The following is a 22488-nucleotide window of genomic DNA, read 5'->3' on the forward strand; positions in this document are numbered from 1 at the left end:
CTTTATATTTTTAATAAAGAAATCCATACAAATTCATTCAAATCCATTATGAAATCAAATATTTTAGTAAATCCGTATGAATGAATAACACTTGATTTGAATTAGAATTTATAAATCATTAAACCAATAACACATGATTTTAATACAAATTGTAAAATCATAGATCCAATAACACTGGATTTAGTTTGGATTTTCAAATCCATTAAAATACACTAACCATTGAGGTGTTATTGGTTTATGTATTTTAGTGGATTTGAAAATCCAAACTAAATCTATTGTTATTGGTTCTATGATTTTTAAATCCATATTCAAATCTACTGTTATTGGTTTTATGATTTTTAAATCCATAATCAAATCTACTGTTATTGGTTCTTTGATTTTAAAATAAATTTTAAAATCAAGTGTTATTCAATAGTATATATTTATTTAAGGATTTGATTTAGAATTGGATTTGAGTGGATTGATAAATGTTTTTAGTGTAAATATACAAAGGAGCAAATATTGGGTTCTACCTTGTTATTTTGACTTGGATTTGTAATGTTGTTTTTTGTGTTTCTTTTTTTTTTTACGTTTGGACAAGTTTTATCTTGTATGCTTGATCAATGTTACGTATCTTGTTCATCATTATCTTTTTTTCTGCTAACGATTGGTCAAAAGTACTTTTTCAATCCCCATACATGGTTATTACTTTTCTTTCTCTTTTAATTGGTTGTTAGGGCTTGGATCATTCTTCTCAAATTAGCATTTTTGTATGATTAACTTATGAATTTACTCGTCAGACATTATGTAATGGTAATTGTTTTTTTCTTTATAATTTTGCAACTTTTGATTGAATTGTCTGTTTTAATGCATATTTCAAAGTTTTGAGCATTTCTCTTGTATGTAAGTGTCATCTTCTCACCTTCCAACACGAACTAAAGAAAATTTGTTCTGAACAATTTCTCCTGATGCAAACATTTTCCTCGTAATGGTAAATCTAATTGATTGATTTATAACAGTTCACTTGTTTTGATTTTGAAATACATATAAATTATTCTTAAATCCATTTTGTTTGATTTAAAAATCATGGATTTATCAAAGATTTATAAATCTAAAAAAATTTGTAAATCCATTAAAATACTAGAACCAATAACCCCTACTAATCCTCACTTAATATTTTCGAAAGGTAATATTATCACAAAAAACGTTAGAAGCTTTTCAAAGTTTTTCAATGACTATTATTAAAGTATTTGACTATACTAATTTTTTGAAAATTTTTTGTAGGAAAAAATGTTAAAAACTATATTTCTAATATTTTAAATTTACTGTTATATAAACAGTTGACGATTGAATTCTATTGTTTCTGAAAACTTAAGTTTAGAATTAAATACCATTTCATATCCTACTTATTTTTCAGAATACTTTATAAAATTTAAGCTAATTTGTATTATTAAACATCAACTTATATTATTAAGCCGAGTTTACAAAGTCTTTATGTAAAGCATCTGTAATGAAAGTAGGAACATAATAATAAAATTCATAACTGGCGTTATTAGGTATAATAACAGCTTTTGCCAATTTATCTGCTACTTCATTTCCAGATCGCTTTATCCATCTGAATTTCAACTTCTTTAAACTTTGTACTCCACCATCTTACTTCTCGAGTCCAATTATGAACTCCAAAGCTTAAAAGATTTGCATTGAGGATATCCATCATCTTCTTATTGTCACCTTCAAAAATCACCTTAGTAAAACCACGACCCCAACAATCAGCTAATTTGTATTTCTAAATTGGCTTAGAGTAATATATAATAACATCACACCGGCATACCACATTTCATAAAAGAGTGACCTATCACCTTATAGTCGATTAGACCAAATTTAATAAATATCAACATTAGCTTTCTCTAGTTTTCTCAGGATCCAAATGGACAAGTCTTCTTTCGTCGGTGCTTTAAGTGTTATGGGAGACCTTGGTGGCTCCGGGAAGCAAAAATCGTCTGTGGTTTATCTCGATGGAAATGGTCATTTCAGCAATTATAGTGGCTTCTCCATTTTTCTTGCAGCAATCAGTCTCATTTTTCTTGAAATTTACATGTAGTCGAAAGCTAAATCCAAAAAAAAATTACATATAGTCGCCCAATCTACAACGTGAACTCAAGTGTACGCTTATTTTCTTGTTAAACAATTCCTTTTTATTGGTTGTATTCAAATTGGTTGTATTCAAATAAGATATTATATCCGGAAGTTGACATAATATCCATAATATCCTCATGCGTGGAATAAATAGCTGGACCATTCTCATCTAAGTTGCATGGAAACTCGGATAAAAATATGTTTAACGTTTCAATAACGTTTCAGAATCAAAATCTTTTGGAAATTCGTCGGAACTCATTAGAAACTCGTTTTTTAAAAACCAAATTTTGGAAACTCAATGGAAACTTGTGTTTTCACTATAGAAACTTATAATTCTGTTTTGAAAACGTGAAGAAAATTTTTAAAAACAAATTTTGTAACTTGTATCTTTATTTTGAGTTAAATTATTTAATATTTAAGTATGAATATCTGTTATTTAAAATTTTAAATATGATTTCGATGTCCAACTATTAATTGCTTTATTTTTGTATACTTAACATAAAATTGCTATTTGTTGATTTATATTTTTAGATAGACTAAACAGATAATTGTTAATCATTTATATATATATATATATATATATATTTAAAAACGTTTCCAAAAGTTTCCATTTCTAAACTTTTTTAAATCACATTTCGAAACGTTTCATTTCCACGTATCCGTTTCCGCTTCCATGCAACCTAGATTCTCGTACAGTTTTCTAACTTTTCGGCCATTCATTATTAAAAAATACTGTGTTTTCACACTATTGAATTAAAGCAAATCTTAGTAGGAGCAGATGGACCACGTACGAATACGATCGCAATCTTAATTAGTTTTATGTGATCTCAACCATCTTCCTCTCCTTTCATCCAGCGGTCTAGCAACACGTAAACCAGACTAACCAGTCATCGTCAACCTTTCTATCGGTCACGTTTCTACTGTTTTATTCGTATCTTCCAGTGAATTTAGAACCGACAAAAAAATTATTATTGGCACTTACCAGTTAACATTAAAATATGGTCTTACTATTCGTACTATAGATAATTATGAAAAAGCTGTAGAGTTTTTGAGCTAATTAAGTAGGATCACCTTACAGACTCTGAGTCTCACCGCCTATCTTCTTCCGATGGCTAACATCTATTTTCTTTTTGCAGGTTCATCCGACCATCATAGCTTAGCCAATTAGAGTAAATGTGTTGTCTAATATGTTGTTTCCTTTAGCTTTAGTCTTAGTTCCATAGGAGTAGACTAAAACTAGCTTTTGTGCCTCATTCTCTTTTAATTATTCCTTTTTGGGGTGGGGTTGATACCAACTCGCTAATTTTAGCATAATGGGATGCAAATCCTTTCTATCATATGCACATACCAGATAAGGGCAATACGTGCCAAAAAGTTCGAAGAAAGAAGATTTTGTCCCCAACTTTTTTGATCAACGGACATTTTCGGGGACCAGAATGAAATTCACATACTTATCAAACAAAAAAAAATTGTAGATGATATGTAAGACCGTGCAGTTCCAACAAAGATCTAATTTAGAGACAAATTAGCTTAACTAGAAAGAAAAAGAAGAATGAGAGGAACTAGATTACAACTAGTCACACCAAGTCGATTATCGACACTCTTAATTCTCACTAGAGTTTAACCCGTACATTAGTGCATATTATCAAAAAAAATTTGAATAAATGATTTATATTTTAGTGTTATGTATTATATAACTATTAAATATTATTGTTTAGGTTTATTATTAATTTATTAATATATAGTGATTTGTTTTATGTATTTTACCTTTTTATTAATTGTTATTACATTTTCGAGTTTGGTACTATTAATATATACTTTTGAAATAATCAAATTAAGAATCTTTTTCAACATATGATTTTTGAAAACTATATAGCTGTAGAAACAAAATTTTAACATATGTTATGAACTTTGTTTTTGTATAAAAATATTATATAGTTAACAAAGTTTAATCCGTTTAATGGTAAATGATAATTTATTTAAATGAAATAATTTTAAATTTTTAAATATACCCATTTCATATTTAATTTATATAATACTTCTATTTTAATATAATACATACTATAATTATAAATTTATCAAAAGTAGCATAGAACTTTTTTGTTTTACAATAAAATTAATTATTATTAATTTATATATTACATATTAATTACAAAGTTAATTAAAATATTATCTAATAAAAAAGTATTTGAAAATTTGAGTAAAATTTTGTTAGATTTTTTCTCAAAATATTTTATTATAATTAAAAATAAAATTTAAATTTGAAGTTAAAATTCATTTATTATTAATATTTTTATTGATTATTGTGTTATATTATGTAATTAATGAAATAAATCTATTATAACTTTTTTTATGGTAGATAAAAATGATACTTCTATTTTATTTTAATAGAGAAGATAGGGATTCATTATATACATTCAATCATTCATATACACAACACACTTGCACTATCCACTGCTGACACATGAGGTAATTTAACTATTTGTAGGTAATTAGGCATGAAGCCTTAATGCTTGCTATAGCTCAAAAGCATAGATTAGCTAGTCCAATAATTATTGGTGATAAGAACACCATTAGCTAGTCCAATAATTATTGGTGATAAGAACACCAAAAACAATGTTAACAGAGAGGCCAATTCTATACGAGATAATAATATATTTCCGCTGTTTAAAAAAAAATACATATTCTAAATGTCATTTTAGATTTGTACACACAAATTAAGAAACAATTTAAATTTTCCAAATTTTTTATATAAAAACATCATTACAAATACATCTACTTACATTTTAATTAATAGAAAATAAACTAGAGAATAAAATTATTAAATTTTGTATTGAAGTACTAAAATAGACGCTTATTTTACAACGAAATTTTTTATCTACGACGATAATTAATATAAAAAATTTGTCTCTACAATGATACTTTATATGAAACGGAGGAACTGTCGATTTTGCATATATATCTTTGAAACGTGCTAAGCATCAATGATGTGATCGCAACGTCTCTATGTTAGTTAAAAGGAAAGCATTAAGTATAATGCAGAAACATCCATCAGTAAGATGGCCACCTTTCATTTATTATCTAACCATTTAGTAGCATGGTGTAATTGTTTCTACATGTAATATGCTCATCCATACGAATTCTTTCCTATGAAAAAAATCTAAAATAAATTAATATATAGGAACAAAAAGAAAAGGATAAATATCAACACTTGCAAGTTACAACCATGCAAAGAAGACTTCTACAAGTAGACCCCTTCCTCTGTCTGTCCCTCTTTAATATTGTGTTCGTGTGAGATCTACCCACCTATAGACAACCTTCGAATCTGGCACTTCTTGTTTCCGACACAAACACATAAGATATTATAACACAAACAGGAAGTGTATAAAATTGTCGGGAATGTTGAGAGATGGCGTGGAGTACTCTGCAGTCGATGAGGAGCAAGAAGAAGAGAGATCTTTCTACTATGGCAGAGCTTCCATACCGTTCATATGGGAGTCAAGGCCAGGCACACCCAAACACGATCACTTTTCCGATTTCTCTCTTCCTCCGCAGCTCACGCCACCTCCGTCCTATTACTCCTCATCAGGGGTTTTGTCGACGCCAAAGAGACAGAACAAGGTGAGAACAAAACTAACTAGAATCCTGTCCATGTCTCTGTTCCATGACCTCAAGAAGACCAGTAACAGTAGCAAGACGACGACCAACTACATCTCAGGGTCTACGTCTTCTTCATCTTCGTTTTCCTCGTCACCACATTCTTTGAGAAAACCAGCGAGTCATGTTACAAAGAGCATGAGTTTAGGTCGTCACCGACCTTAACTCTGTGTTGCTCCAATGGTGGAAGAAAAGGTTTAAGTTCTCCACTGGGGAGTATGAAGAGAGCTTTCTTCTCTGTTCCTAGACATGGATCCACTGGTAAATCTATCACCATCGGCGACACCGAACAAAGATAGATTATGTTCATTTATTGTGTTCTTGATTCGTTCAATGAGCGGTTATGCCTCATTGAACAGAAAGTGTGCTATAATGATTTGATGTTTGAATGTATTGTTGTGATGTATATATCTATATAGTTTGTCTCTGTCAACCGTGGTATAAAGCTTGTGTTGTAAACTGTCTAGAACCAAGAAAGTTATCCCAGCAAAACGAAGTCAAATAGATCTTTTCTATACACAAAGATTAGCATGTCATGTGTATTAAGGGGTCAGTAGAATATTCGGGTGTGAGAAGAAGCCTTAGCTATACAGTGATACAAACAAAACGGGTTATGGTGTGTCATTGATATCCTTAGTTATAACTTCTTAGTCTAAGTCGCTACTAGATACCTCTTCTTCTTGCAGCTCAAATGCATCGACCTCTGCAAAGTACGCTTTCTGCTGCTCAATATAATCCTGAGGCACATTATCTTCCTTATTCTTCTTCACTGTTCGCTGCCTCTGTAATATAACAATGGATACATAATTAGATTTGGAGAAAACTTTCAAGCAACCAGTAAGTAAAAGGCTCTACAAATGGATAAGAGGAGATACAAGTTGCATATCTCATAACAGAGGCAGGAAAAGTTGTGACGGATCAATGTTAAAACATTAGATGCACTGATGTACAATTTGCTAGAACACTAAAACCGATAGACCCCAAAAAGATCAAAGCAACCGAGAACTAGTACATTTCTATTAAGTAAATATATATAGCTAGAGCTTTCTTGGAATTTACCTTTTTGGGAGCCACTTTTGAGGGCTTAGTTTTATTTTCATCCGCTTGAAGTTTCCTCTTCCTGTTATACAAATTTCAAAAAAAACTTTACTTAAACAACGCCATGCTTGAATTTTACACAGGCCTCAAAACGCTAAGCGAGTTAATGGGTATAATAGGTTCAACACTAACACCATCTATCTCATCAAGATTTCTTACTGATAAGATTTTTTCAAAAAGAAGAGAACCAGACCACCAGAGAGCAGCATATACTACTATGTTTAACCCTGATTCCACATGTCCGTAGCTACCATTACTTATACAATCACACATGACTGAATGAGTTTTCATACCCAGGGGTTGAGATCAAGTCAAGACGAAGGCGAGGCATTGCACTAGAGGAAGACACGTCTTTAATCCTTTTTCTCCCAGAAGCCTTCCTTCTAACAGTGTAAACAGAGTACGGCTCAGTAACCTCCTTGTCACCAACACCTAAAGCATAACCACAGTTGTTTAAAAACATCAGCTTAAGGAACATGACGATGACACCCAACCCAACCCAACTAGTTCTCTTCCACTAACGTCACAAATCAAGAACGAATCTAAAGATTCTTCCTTTCAATTCCTAATCAATAACCCTAGACTTGCGCACAAATTCAATTCAACTCAAAATCGATATCCTAGAACCAAATTCGAGCAAACCCATTGCAGGTGACTCTCACCGGAGCGAGGCTGAGGCGGCGCGGAGGCCGGAAAACCTAGATCGGCGGACATACGGCGAGTGACGGGTCTTGACCGGGAAGCGGGACCACCTTCTGGTTTATCGACGGCATCGGGTTTAGAGGGAGGAGAAGGCGTAGGGGCCGCCGGAGATGCCAGATCGGCGGAATTACGGCGAGTTACGGGCCTAACGGACTTGGAAACGGTTCCGGTTACGGTCACGGCGACAACGTTTGAGGAGTTATTGACAGCTTGGGACTTGTCCTTGAGAGAGGTTTGATCAACTAATCTCTTGAGAGAAGAAGTGAGGCTCGGATTCGCGAATTTGACGGAGGGAGAAGAGGGATGGTGGGGGGTTCTGTTGGAGATGGTGTTGGTGCAATCTCCGAGGGGTTTTCTATGTGGTCTTCCTGCGACGGAATGGTGAGGTTCCATACTTCCTCCGGCGAGAGTGAGTCTTTTGGGGTTCACCTGAGGTTGCCACTGCCTATTGGCGGGAAGGTAGAGGGTGGAAGGTGGAGAGGAGAGGAGAAGAGTTCTGAAGAAGCCTCGAGAGCTGGAGGGGAGGACAAGATTCTATTGTAAGTGGATTTATGGGCCCGTTTTGTTGAATTATTAGTGGGCCTATATGTTGTTACGATGAGTCTAAGGATGAACAAATCATTATAATCTACTACTCGATTTTGATCTACGCTTTTATCCTCGAAGTTAAGTTTAATTTAGATATATAAGCCCTGTTCGTTTGGTTGCCGCCGGTTTTAGCGTCAGCGTCGGCGTCAGCGTCGGCGTCATGGCTGCGTCAAACTCGCTTATATGATGTTCGTTTCATAGACGCCGACGCTGACGCCGACGCCGACGCATGTACCTGCGGCGACCAAACGAACAGCACTATAGTAATTCCAATCTATTTATGGGCTTGTGTATTTCATATTTCCGACCAGAAAATAATTGTAATGGGCTTCGATGATATTAGAATGGATTGTCAATATTGTTAATTTGGAATTGCTATTCTTATGTCCAAACAATCTATATTTAAAATGATATATACGTTTTTAAATATTATCAAAGGGTACTTCAACTTAAATAAATTAGATGTATTTATACCATACTATTTACCTATTTCCAAACATTATCAATGGATCAAATGCTGGGAAGGGACAAAAATGTTTAAAAAAAATCTATTATAGACCACATATATTTTTGTTTTAATTTTTTTTTTTAAAAATCGTAAATAGGGGAAAAAGACCAAGTAACCAAAAAATTTCAACTTATTTACAAACCCAACCACCAAAACCCATTAACCCGACCCGACCCAACTTAGAAACCCTAAATTCCCAATTTTATCTTTCCCCACTCATGATTTCAAACTCTCTCTCCCATAACCATCACGATTTCAAACTCCTCTTTCTAATCAAACTCAAATTCAAGCACAATCATCTCAAAACAACTATCCCCATTTCCAATTTCGTGTGTGCAATGTCGCCAAAAACTCGGCTCGCCGACAAGAAAGAAAAAGCAGGAGCATCGGAAAAGAATGATTCACCGGCGACGAAGAAGAAAAGTGTGACAGAGAAGAAGAAGAACGCCGGCGTGAAAAGAAAAGAAGCGGCAGCGAAAAGGAGAGCCGCCATTAAGAAAAAGAGAGATGAGGCGAAGAGGAGTGAGACCGCAGAGAAGAAGAGGAAGCGAGACAGTGGTCTGGACGGTGAGTCCTCGTCGAATCCAACCAAGAGGGCTCGGAACCGTGTGAGAGAAACCGCAGCATCTCCACCAGAACATCAAGGCGTTCATTCCCCCACACCAGCAGCAGAATTGCCTTCTCAGGCCGATAGCGAGGGTATACCACGCCAAGTGCTTCCGAGTCAGCCACAAAAATCCCCAACACCAACTCATGCAGCGAGTGAGGCCCAGAATCCACAACAACCTCGAGTAACCTCAGGCTCTTCCAGAAAGAGTCCTTCACATCGTGTAGACGAGCAGAACGGTCAGGAGATTCGATCTAACAACAGAGATTCAAACGCACCCAAGTTTGCTGTTCATAATGATGCGCCAAGAACGGTAAACAAGTCAATTTAAAATGGTTTTAAAAATATTTATGATATGGTTGAACTAAGAAATAGGTAGTAACTATATAAGTCGTGTAGATGTCCAAGTAGTGTGACTAGTACAACTACAAGAATGAAATAATATCTTGAAAAATAGAATCAATGGAACTAGTATAACTAGTACAAACACACTTTTTATAACTAACATTACTGGTACAACTATTAAAAATATAATTAGTTAAACTAATACAACTGAGTATTGTATAACTAGTACAACTAAAATAGTGAAAATGGTGCAACTGGTAATAATATGTTGTAAACAGATTCAGGATAACTAGTTATACCATGCTTTTTATAAGTAATATAACTGGTACAACTATTAAAATTATAACTAGTTTCACTAGGACAAGCGAGTATTGTTTAAGTAGATGGTTTTATTGATGTATAACTTGTCTAACTGGTACAACTATGCTTCTTATACGTAGTCAGACTGGTATAACTAGTGAAGTATTTTGTATAACTGATTTAACGAGATGGTGTTTTTGTTATGGCAATTTATATATCTAAGAGTGATTAGTAAGGTAAAAATATTTGTTATTTAATACGATATTATACCGAGATACCACGTTTATTGAATTAGGTTTAGTAAACCTATATAAGACTCGCTTCTCCACATAATTTTATTCATTCACTACACTCGAAACCTTAACAAGTTTATCTCATTCTCCTATAATGGCTGCGGTAACTTCTGTGTCTGATTTGAAACCATTCAAGTCAATGTGACAGATTAGGGTTAAGATCATTCGTTTATGGAAGCAGTATTTTGCTGCTGGTGGCCTAACAACTAAGATGCATCTTTACTTTTCATATAACGAAATATTATAAATGTTGTGTGATTTATTTATTTTTTCAAAATTTCTATTATTATTTTTTTAATTTTGTAGGGTGTTAAGATTAATGCGTCTGTCAAGAAGGATCTGGTTAATCAGTTTGATTCATTTCTTTCACAAGGGAGTTCGAAGATTCTCATCAACGTTTCACTTAACCCCCTCATGTGGTTCATACCGAACAACCATACATCCATACAAAATTGGATTTCTCTCCACCACACGCGTGAGGTGTTGTGATGCTTTGCCCGATGAGCTAACTGGTTTTGAACAAGTCGAGTACTATTTGGTTGGTAAGTTCTATTAGTCTGCTACTTTGAAATCATTTTCATGTATATTTCGATTATATATCTTACATATTTTTCTGTCAGATGTGATAGGTCAGATTGTGGAGGTGACCCAAATTGAAGTTGTATCATCCAATGGGAAAGATACGCAGAAAATTACGGTGGAACTTCACAATGAAAAGTAATTGAGTTTATATATTTTCTTCTTTATTCATATTTATAATTGTTACGTGATCTGATTTATTATTTTTCCAATCTTATCTTAGGGATGAACGTCTGCCAATGGTATTGTGAGGTAACTTGGCTACTGATGTAAGTGAGGCAATTGAAAGACGCGGTGAAAACTCAATAGTTTGTGTGTTGAGATTTGGGAAAATTAAAGTTTAGAAAGGTATTGTATCCTATCATACAATATTAGTTCTTTCTTTAAAACTACAATTCGAGTTTTTTATAATTCATTGTATACCATTACATTGTCAAATGCAGACGAACATAGTGTGTCCAATGCGTATAACGTATCATATGTCGAACTGAATGTCGAACTGAATCCATTTATGCCTGAGGTGGATGCTTTTGTGTCATTGTAGGTTTTTTCTATCTATAGTTTGCATATATTTATCAATATTGTCATGTCTAAGCCGTAAATATAAGAAACTTAATTATATTGATATCCTTTAAAGGTTGCCGAGGGATGAATTTCCATTGGAACTTGTGCAAGCTAAGCCTCTTGCGTTGACTAATGGTGCTGGGGATAAAAAGGATTTTTTGGTCATCACTTCTAGAAAGACCATATCTCAGTTGGACGTTGAATCCTACCAGGTTAGTTGTTACTGTTTTTTGTTTATTGGAATAGATTTTCGATACAGATGTATATTAGTTGTAGTTGTTTTTGCTCTGCAATTTGTTTGTCATAAAACGGATTTTAGAATATTAACTTTAATCAACTGTTGTTTATGTTATTCGAATTGTTTAGTCTTCAAAGACCTTCCATTTTGAAACCTAAGTTTCACAGTTTAGAATAGCATTAATCTAGATGACGTATTGACAGATGAAATCAAACAACCAGATGCATACTAATAGAACAAAATGATGGATCAATGCCAAGAAACTAAAATGGGAAACTGATGACCTCTATTTCAGAAATTTCAGATACGTAAGGGAGGACGGAATTGACGAATAGTAGTGTCGGAATCGAAGACACAGTATATGGACTAGGACTTTCTTCCATGACTTCACGAAAGTAAAATTGATCGTGGAACGAAGGTTCGTTGTAAAGGTTGATCTCATCACCGATTAGAAGGATGTTACAGATCGGAGAGGAGGCGGAATGTTTGTCTCAACAAGCTGGTAATTGCTCTTCTTTCTTCAATGAGATGCAGTCTGCAGACGGTAAGGGCCGAATAGACGGTAACATGAAACCAAATAAATAATAATAGTTTTGGGTTTTCAACCAAAAAACAATTAAACCTTACTCATTTTAAGCGAAAAAACAAAATAAATATGGATTTCGAATGGTAATTATATTATATCAGAAAAAATACCGTTAAACCGAACCAATGTCCAGTTTAAACAGAACTAATATCTTTTTATAAAAAAAAATTAATAAAAATAATAAAAATAAAATATAAACATATGTTAATTCCATCCAAAATATTGGCTAATTGTATAAGGTAACAAAATCATTGCGCAGTTTTTATCAAAGGAGGACGTCTCTAACTTTTTGACAATTTTTATTACCATTAATCAGTAATTAATCATTAATCAGTAATTAATTAACTTATAATCAATAAAGAACATAAAATGAATATAATCTATATTATTAAAACTGAAGTACAAGATTGGAGTGTTTGGAAACTTGAATAGGAAGATTAAAAAAATTTATAGTGTTTGGAAACTTGAATAGTAGTCTTAATGAAATTTGTTTGGATACATGAATAGTAGTATCTATTAATTGTGTTTCCATATTTCACTTAGTTTAACAATTTAATTAATTATATTACCTTAATAATAATTTACATCATTAATTATATTACCATAATAATAATACTTCATATTTTTATTTATTAGTTAATCAATATTAACTTTGTGCCAATTATTAAGATAAAAAATATTAAATAATTAGGTTTTTACATATGATTAAACGTTTGGTTTAGTTTATTTTACTAAAAAAAATTTTTTTAGTTTCAATCGGTGGAAAATTATGTACCCAATAACATAGTTCAAAGATATGTTTTTGTGAATAAAATAATAACTTAAATCAAAATAATTCTAATGTGTTACATTTATTGCCACTTAATTTTTCACTCCATATAATTATTTTACTTGATAAAAAATTCTTTCTATTTCACTTAATTTAACCAAACATAGAAAGAATTTTTTATTAATTTATAAAATCAGTTAGATATGAACATTATTTGTCCATTTAGGTACATGTTGTTCCTTTCGGATATCTTTTTTTTTAAAACCAAATCTCGCTTGAATATTATAAACTTATGTGTGGATTTTGAGTTAGGTCATTCTGGATCTGGATGAATTCGGTTCTAATGTATAGGAACCTTAAAATATCTAAATAACCAATCTATCTAAAACAGGTTCGGATATTTGTAACAAAAATAGCCATATAACCTGATTCGGTCCAGATCTTTAGAAAATAACCAATGTATCTAAAACGGGTTTGGATATTTTTAATAAAAATAGCCATATAACCTGATTCGGTCCAGGTCTTTTGAAAATAATCAATGTATCTAAAAAGGGTTCGGATATTTGTAACAAAAATAGCCATATAACCTGATTCGGTACACGTCTTTTGAATATCATTAGTTATATTATGATACATCTAAAATATATAACACTAATTATGAAAAATAAACATTGATGTATAAAAAAACTCTTTCTATTTCACTTAATTTAGCCAAACACATAGAAAAATTTATAAAATCAGTTAGACATGAATATTATCTGTCCATTTAGGTACATGTTGTCCATTCTGGATCTGGATGAATTCGGTTCTGATGTATAGGAACCTAAAAATATTTAAATAACCAATGTATCTAAAACGGGTTCGGATATATATTTGTAACAAAAATAGTCATATAACCTGATTCGGTCCAGGTCTTTTGAATATCGTTAGTTATATTATAATACATCTAAAATATATAACACTAATTATGAAAAGTAAATATCAATGTATAAAAATATGTTTCAGGGGCCAATTTAACAAAATATTAGTTGGTTCAGTTGAAATAAATATATTAAGAAAATTATATGAACTGAAAAAAAATCAATATAAAAGTATTGTACATTTGGATTCAAAATCATTTCTTTTAACAACAAACTACACAAACATATTGATTTGTATACAAATTTAAATTAAAATTTAAATATTTAATTAATATAGAAATATGTCTCATTGTTTAAACAAAATATCAATGTAAAAGTATTGTACAGTTGCGTTCTAAAATCACTAATTTTAACAACAAGCCAGATAAATATGTTGATTGGAAAGAAAATAAAACAAAGGTAGAGAAGCACATAGTTTACCAGAGACACTATAAGTCTATATGTGTCGAATTTATTATAAAGGAAATTTTACTAAGATAAATACATTCAATAAATATAAACAAATAATATATTTCATAAAAGTGAAAATATCCGTGCTTTCAAAGCGCGGATCAAAATCTAGTTATTCATTAAGGGTATCCAATAAACATATATACAAACTTATCTTATTATTTTAATATCAAACAATAGTCTTTATCATATGTGTACCTCTTTCTTTCTTTTGAATTTTTTTTATTATAATTAAATCAAATATTTATAATCACCCTTATAATAAATTTATATGATAATTCATTAAAAGTATAAACGATATTATACAAACTTATCTTAGTATTTTAATATCATACAATAGTCTTTATATACGTGTTCCTCTTTTTTTCTTTTGACAATTTTATTATAATTAAATCAAATTTTATAATAATTTATATAATAATTTATTAAAGATATAAACAATATTAACCGCTCTAACTTTTCCGTGAGAACTCAGTTGCAAAAAATCACTTCGTAAATAATAGTATAGATAACTAACATTTAAAAAATTATTTATCATCTAAGTTTTTAATTTTTAATGCTCAGATTTATTTTTTAATCTTAAAATTTTAGTCTATGTAAAAACTATCAAAATATATTATTTACACGATTTAAATATACACTAGAGTTTAATCCCCACATTCGTGCGGGTGTTTTTCATTTTGTAAAATTTAAAATTATCATAACTTTTTTAATAAACGATTTACATTTTAATGTTATGTATTGTATAACTATTAAATTTTATTGTTTAGGTTTCTTATTTTTATTAATATATAGTGATTTATTTTATGTATTTTACCTTTTTATTATATGTTATTACATTTTTGAGTTTGGTACATATAAATTGAAATAATAAAATTAAAAATATTCTTCAACATATAATTTTTGAAAAACATATAGCCATAGAAAAAATTTCAACACATCTTAATAACTTTATTTTGGTATAAAATATTACGTAATTAATAAATTTTAACCCTTTAATGGTAAATGATAATTTACTTAAATGAAAGCATTTTCAAGAAATTAAATAGGTAATTTACTAATTTAATTTATTTTTCATATATTTATATAATACTTATATTTTAATATAATACAGATTATAATTATAAATTTATAAGCAATTAGCATAGAGATTTTTGTTTATAATAAATTTTAATTAATATTTTATTATTAATCACGAAATAAATTAATTTAGAATTTAATATAAATGTTTTTACAAGTTTAGTAGGATTTTCAAAATTAATTAATCTAGAATTTAATATAAAGTTTTTCAAAATTTAGTAGGATTTTTTTAGATTTTTTAACAGTTTTTGTAATAATTAAAAATAAAATCCAAATTTATAGGTAAATTAATTTATTATTAATATTCTTATTGATTTTTATGATATTATGTAACTAATGAAATGGACCTATTATGAATTCTAAATAGTAGATAAAAATGGTACTTCTCTTTTAATAGAGAAGATTTTCATATGTTTATATAATACTTATATTTTAATATAATACAGATTATAATTATAAATTTATAAGCAATTAGCATAGAGCTTTTTGTTTATAATAAATTTTAATTAATATTTTATTATTAATCACGAAATAAATTAATTTAGAATTTAATATAAATGTTTTTACAAGTTTAGTAGGATTTTCAAAATTAATTAATCTAGAATTTAATATAAAGTTTTTCAAAATTTAGTAGGATTTTGTTAGATTTTTCAACAGTTTTTGTAATAATTAAAAATAAAATCCAAATTTATAGGTAAATTAATTTATTATTATTATTCTTATTGATTTTTATGTGATATTATGTAACTAATGAAATGGACCTATTATGAATTCTAAATAGTAGATAAAAATGGTACTTCTCTTTTAATAGAGAAGATTATGTGTAAAATTTAAAAATATTTAACTTATAGATTTATAGTTATCATTATCTTAGATAGTCAAACAAAATAAGTTATGTGATTTCATCCGCACGGATTGAAATTTAGTTTTTCTTTTTTTTTTTTGAACGTCTGGAGTTATTATTAATCAAAAACAGGAGTGAAAAACCGGTTTACAAAAACCAACCTTGACAACCAAGGCAAACCAATAACAGGAATAATGGCAACATTCTAAATAAGAATCAAAAGCCATTTCCATTCTTTTCTCTCATTATCCGATCATGAAGCCAAGAGGGACCACCCAAGGCCAAGTATGATTGGAATCTTCCATCCCGCAGAACACTCTTTGCTATATCTCTCGCAATACCATTAGCTGAGATCTTTTCTCCTTCAAAAGTTAAACTCTCAAAAGATTCCGTTAGCTCTCTGACTCGATCCAGCAAACCTCTGAATTTTGGCCAAAGGTGCGGAGCCTTAATAGCAGCGATCACCTCTTGATAATCCAGCGCCAATATCACCCTTGTTATTCCTAAGTCTCGTAAGCTTAGTAGAGCCCATATCACGCATCTGAGTTCTGCCACCAGACGGTCAGGAGCAAACGTGACCGCATCACGGGCATGATGAACTACGTTCCCTTGATGATCTCTCGTGAGCCATGCAACTCCACTATGTAAGTATGAGTTTCTCCAATTTGCATGGATGTTACACTTAAGAAAACCCTCCTCAGGAGCAGACCACTTATCACATACATCCACTCGTGGGTTAGCGAAAGAGTTTTCAGTTTGAGGACTGTTCAGCGCAAACCAGAGCTCCACTTCCTCCATCATCAATCGTATAAGTCTCCCGGTGGAATCTTGTGTTTCTGCGTAGAGGATAGAATTCCTATTCTTCCAAATCGTCCATAATACCCAAGGAACAGAGCGTCTTGTCGTCAGAGACTTTGTCTTGTCTTCCATCACGTTGAAGATGAACAACAAATTTTCTTCAAGTGAAACACTTAACCTGTCTGGATGCGGTTCTATTCTTGCCTCCGTCCATAAAAGAGAAGCTGTGGAGCATTGAAACAATACGTGATTAATTGATTCAATGCCATTGTTGCAGAGTTTACAAGAAGTGTCAACTTGCAAGCCTCTAGATGTAAGCCGTTCAGCAACCGCCAAAGCACCAGATATAGCTCTCCACAAGAACATCCTAATCTTCGGGAGGGTGGGTATTTTCCAGACTCGTTTCTTTAAAGCTATCTGTGACTGTTCCCGCAATGAAAGTGTGCTCAAAGGTTTCACTTTTGCTTTCGATAGAAAATCGAACCCTGTTTTAACAGTGTAAGCTCCATGCTTGGAGAAAGCCCATGTATAGCCGTCTCTGAAGTTCCCTGGAGTCATCTGCCTGATCCTTACGACTTCGTTTGGAGGAAACAACTCTGTTAACATTTCCATGTTCCAATTGCCAGTGGTGTCAATCAAAGAAGACACCTTGAGATTAATGTCTATAAGAAGTTGTTTGTTGACGGGTCGCCTAGGAGTCTCTTCCATGATCCATTTGTCACACCAAACATATGTATTCTCCCCAGTGCCAATGGATTTGATCAGACCTTGCTGCAAAAGCTCTCGTCCAAATAAAATGCTCCTCCAAGCATATGATGGCCTATAGCCTTTGCCACATTCTAGAAAGTCTTTGTTTGCAAAGTATCTTCCTTTAAGGACCTTAGCTAGGAGACTCTGTGGTTCATTAAGAATCTTCCAGGCTTGTTTGGCCAACAGGGCTTGATTGAAATCCTCAATATCACGGAAGCCTAAGCCTCCTACTTCCTTTGGCTTACATAAGTCTGGCCAAGATACCCAATGAATTTTGTTCTTGTCACTGCATTCGTTCCACCAGAAAGCTGACATAGCACTCATTATCTTTTGACAATGATGTTTGGTCAAGCGAAAACAAGACATGGCGTATACGGGAAGTGCCATAGCTATAGACTTTAGTAAAATCTCCTTCCCCCCAAGTGATAGCGTCTTGGCGTACCATCCAGATAAACGTTTGCTTAGTTTTTCACCTATGAAGGCCAAAAGTTGCTGTTTGGAACCACTGAAGCATTCTGGAAGCCCCAAGTAGACCCCCGCACCACCCTCATTCTCGATCTGCAGAATCTCTGCAACCAACCGTTTCATAACTGGGTCTATGTCCGCTCCAAAAGTGATGGATGATTTTTGGAAATTAATTTCCTGACCAGAGGCTTTACCATACAGCGCAAGACAGTGTAGGAAGTTGGAGCACTCCTTAAGTGTTGCTTTGCATAGGAATAAGCTATCATCCGCGAAGAGCAAGTGTTGTATAGGAGGGCACTGCTTGGTTAACTTCATTCCGGTAAGATCACCTTGGACTTCTGCTCTGTTCATCACATGAACCAACGCCTCCGCACAAAGTATAAAGAGAAATGGAGAGAGTGGGTCACCTTGGCGAATGCCACGTTCCGGTGTGATACATCCATAGGTTTGACCATTGAGCAAGACCGTGTAAGTGACTGATCTGATGCAAAGCATGATCCACTGTATCCATTTACTATCAAAGCCCATACGCTGCAGTAGGACTTCCAAAAAGCCCCATTCAACTCTGTCGTAAGCTTTCGACATGTCGGTTTTAATAGCAATATAATCTCCTTTGCAGTTTGGATTTGTTTTTAACCCATGAACCATCTCATGTGCTATCAACAAATTATCTGAGATCAGACGACCAGCGACGAAAGCTCCTTGAGTCGGAGAGACCAGAGCAGGAAGGATGCCTTTCAATCTCGCACATAAGATATTGGATATTATCTTATATGAGACTGCACATAAGCTAATCGGACGCAGGTCTGTCATAAGAGACGGGTTTGGTTTCTTAGGCAGCAAGCAAAGTTGTGTGTAGTTCCAATCTTGCGGAATCACACCTTCCGCGAAAAAACTCTGAACCTCTGTTGTCACTTGAGGACCAATGGTTGACCAGAAATGCTGGAAAAAGTGGCCTGACATCCCATCTGCTCCTGGAGAACTGTCACTTTTGATCGCTTGGACTGCATTTTTAATTTCTGAAACAGAGACCGGTTTGGTTAAGGATGCATTCATCTGATTTGTCACTCTCGGGGAGAAGTCTCGTAACAGCTCTGCTGCATCAGTGGGACGAGAGCTTGTGAAAAGCTCAGTGAAGTATTGGATAGCGATATCCCCTTTAGCCTCCTCTGACGTGTGTTCTACTCCATTAGAGTCAAAAAGACTAGGGATGTTGTTCTTCATCCTTCTTGTCTTAACCCATCCATGGAAGATCTTTGTGTTCTTATCGCCAGCCTGCAACCAGTTGTTCTTGCTTCTAAGCTTCCAGTACTCCTCTTCCTCTTGAAAAAGCTTAGCAAGTTCAAGTTTCAGAAATATCAATCTTGGCATATTAGGAGCAGGCTTCTTTTCTTCTATCTCTAACTCAGTACGCATTTTATGTATCATCTTCTTTGAGTTACTAGTTTCACTGCGTTTCCATTTAGAGAGAGCCTTTCGACACGAAACTATACGGTCCGAGACAGAGCTGTCACTGTTGAGATGTGTAGCATTCCATCCTTGACGAACTATCTCCGCTACTTCCGGCTTGTTACTCCAACGTTTATCATACAAGAAGCGACCCAGATGCCTAGGGCCAGCTCCTGCGACATTCGTCAATATGGGCCTATGATCAGATCCAAGTCTCTCTAGGTAATGGGTGTGTGATCGTGGGAAGAGGCGGAACCACTCAGCATTCCCAAACGCTCTGTCAAGTCTACATTGCACCCACACATTCTCCTTCACACCGTTGTTTATAACTTCTCTAACTCCAACCCACGATAACTTATCACCAGAACTGGGGATTTCTTTGATGCGACAGTCTCGTGCCATTGTTCTGAAAGGATAAAAGGATGACTCTTCTCTAACAGGTCCACCACTCTTCTCTGAGGTGTTCATCATCTCATTAAAATCCCCAACCAGACACCAACCAGCGTTCCTGTTCAAGCCTATAGTCTTTAAATTATCCCAGACTATTTGACGTTTGTGACGAACCGGATCACCATATATGAAAGATATGAAGAACTCACGACCTCTGTACTTTACTCTTGTATCAATGATCCTATCACTTGATGACAAGATGACTACCTCGTACGTGTTCTTCCAAAATAGAGCCAAACCACCACTAAGACCCACTGGATCCACCAAAAAACTGTGGTCGTAACCCAACGATCTTCTAAAGCCTTCTACGTGATCACTAGAGTTTTTAGTCTCTAGGAGAAACAGGAAGTCAGGGAAATGCTCACGACACATTTCCTCCAGACGTCGAACTGTCAGGATGCTCCTCAAACCCCGACAGTTCCAACTGAGCGTCGTCATTGGAGATTGGATGGTTTCTGGTGAACCATCAAACCTCCAGTAGGCTTTGACATCTTGGATGTTACCTCAGCTTCCCCATCTGCCTTCCTCTTCAAGATGCTTTCAGCTTCCTTTTCCAACGTCTGTTTGTTATTAGCCTGAGTAGTACGCTTTCCTCGCCTCGTCCATGAGGACGTTTTCCTCACTGAGCCTTTCGATCCAGTACTCTTCACAGCCGCATCAACTCCACCACTACCAATTTCAAACCCTCCAAAGGCTGGAACTGAGGTTAGACCGAAAGTTTCTCCTTCATCTTGTTGTGTTCCATGCGGTTGATCGCTGATTTGAACACGATCACCAACAAATCTTGGCTCTGTATGCACTTCATGTCTCTGTTTCGAAACTACCGTTAAGGCGTTTCCAGTATTAAGGCGTTTTCTATGTCCCTCAGTATGACTAGAAGATTCTGCAACATCATGAATGGGCTGATCCTGAACTTTGCTGAAATCAAACACCAGTCCCTTGTCCTTGTTCATACTTTTGGAAATCGTTGGAGCATCTTCCATCCTCAACCCTGCTCTTTGAGCTATGGAGTCTCTTGATAACTCATCAAGTGCTTTCTTCATTCTGAATTCCCTTATTCTCCTCTCTTCAGGGTCAGTGCAGTTCATGTATAACTGCATCTGTTCAAACACTTCCGGAGCTATCAAGCCAGTTGGTGGTTCAAAACCCGGGGGGATTGACGGAGCAAGCAGAGGCATGATATCCTTAGACAACGTATAGTTATGTTGTCGTTGAGACAGACGTTGAAGGTTAACTCCCTGTTGCTTCTCGATATCTTTGCCTTTCACCGATCGTGTGCCTTTTAAAAAAGGGCAAGCTTGCTTCTCATGTGATAGTCTGAAACAATGAAAGCACTTTTTCCTAATCCTCTCGTACTCAACATCTATCATAGCAGTGCCACCTCCTTTCGGTAGTGTTAGGCTCTTCTTCTCACGCACAGGGAGGCTGAGATCCATAATAATTTGGACTCTGACATAGTTTTGTAATAATGGTTTCTCCGGATCCCATTCAATCTCTTTCACATAACCAATGGCCCCAGCTACCGCATCAATGGTTTTGATTGTGAAATAGTTGACTGGAATATTAGATATCCTTATCCATACTGGCGCAGTTTGCAGGAAGTTGCTAGGAGGGCATTCCACCCAACGATCGAGCGCCATCCCCCAATCATCGAAAGTCCAAAAGCCTTGTTTCAGCACCGTTAGTAGATCTGATTCCAGTTCAAAGATGAACTGAAAGTTCTCCTTCGTCAAGGCAATACCACGGACCCGGTCGTAGACCTTCCATATCTTCGGCATCTGGCGAAGCATTCTCGCCATATTCTGACACGGAGGGTTGAGGAATCTACCCAACAAGCTTCGACTATTTCGTTCCACAGCACTAAAGTCATCATCTTCGGGTAGCACAATAGGAACGTCATCATCCAACGACATCCCTTGCATCACACACGCCAAGCTTTCGTCCATGAGAAGTAAGAAAATCTCTTTGCGTTGAAAGGTATAGCGCAGTGAGATACACAATAGAGGAGAATAGAAAGGCGGCGTGAAATAGAACCCTAGATAAACACCATATTTGGATGAAGATTTTAGGAAAATATGGTTGTTTCCAAAAGATCCTTGAAGATTTCCAAAAAGATTTTGGAAAAAATTTGAATAAATCTCTTTGCCGGCAAGGAAAAAAGCCTTCCGGAGGTTTGCTCTACTCTCATTGGCTATAATGCAATCACCCTTGCAATCGCCCATCGAGAGAGAAAAAAATTTTTTCTAGGCTCTTCTACTTCTATCAATTTAGTTTTTCTTAAAACAAGAAAATTTTGATAGTAAAATCTGGATAAAATATATTTGATATATATT

At 34.0% G+C, this 22488-nt stretch overlaps 2 protein-coding genes and 1 pseudogene across 2 annotated transcripts; 1 reads left to right on the forward strand and 2 right to left on the reverse strand.

Annotated features, from left to right (window-relative positions):
* Window positions 1–5362: 5362 nt before the first annotated feature.
* Window positions 5363–6205, forward strand: LOC108814966 (uncharacterized; annotated as a pseudogene).
* A 58-nt stretch (window positions 6206–6263) lies between these two features.
* Window positions 6264–8067, reverse strand: LOC108814965 (uncharacterized). Its single transcript, XM_018587621.2, has 4 exons — window positions 7533–8067; window positions 7164–7302; window positions 6832–6892; window positions 6264–6554 (listed from the first exon to the last, which is right to left on the reverse strand). The coding sequence occupies exons 1-4, from the start codon at window positions 7963–7965 to the stop codon at window positions 6420–6422; spliced, it is 768 nt and encodes a 255-aa protein (XP_018443123.1). The 5' UTR covers window positions 7966–8067; the 3' UTR covers window positions 6264–6419.
* Window positions 8068–20695: 12628 nt separating this feature from the next.
* On the reverse strand, window positions 20696–22068 carry LOC108838773 (uncharacterized). The gene is made up of 2 exons (XM_056991398.1): window positions 20799–22068; window positions 20696–20703 (listed from the first exon to the last, which is right to left on the reverse strand). Exons 1-2 carry the CDS (start codon window positions 22066–22068, stop codon window positions 20696–20698), a joined length of 1278 nt encoding a protein of 425 aa, XP_056847378.1.
* Window positions 22069–22488: the final 420 nt, after the last annotated feature.

This window comes from Raphanus sativus, chromosome 7 (genome assembly GCF_000801105.2).
Source record: "Raphanus sativus cultivar WK10039 chromosome 7, ASM80110v3, whole genome shotgun sequence".
Lineage (NCBI taxonomy): Eukaryota > Viridiplantae > Streptophyta > Magnoliopsida > Brassicales > Brassicaceae > Raphanus > Raphanus sativus.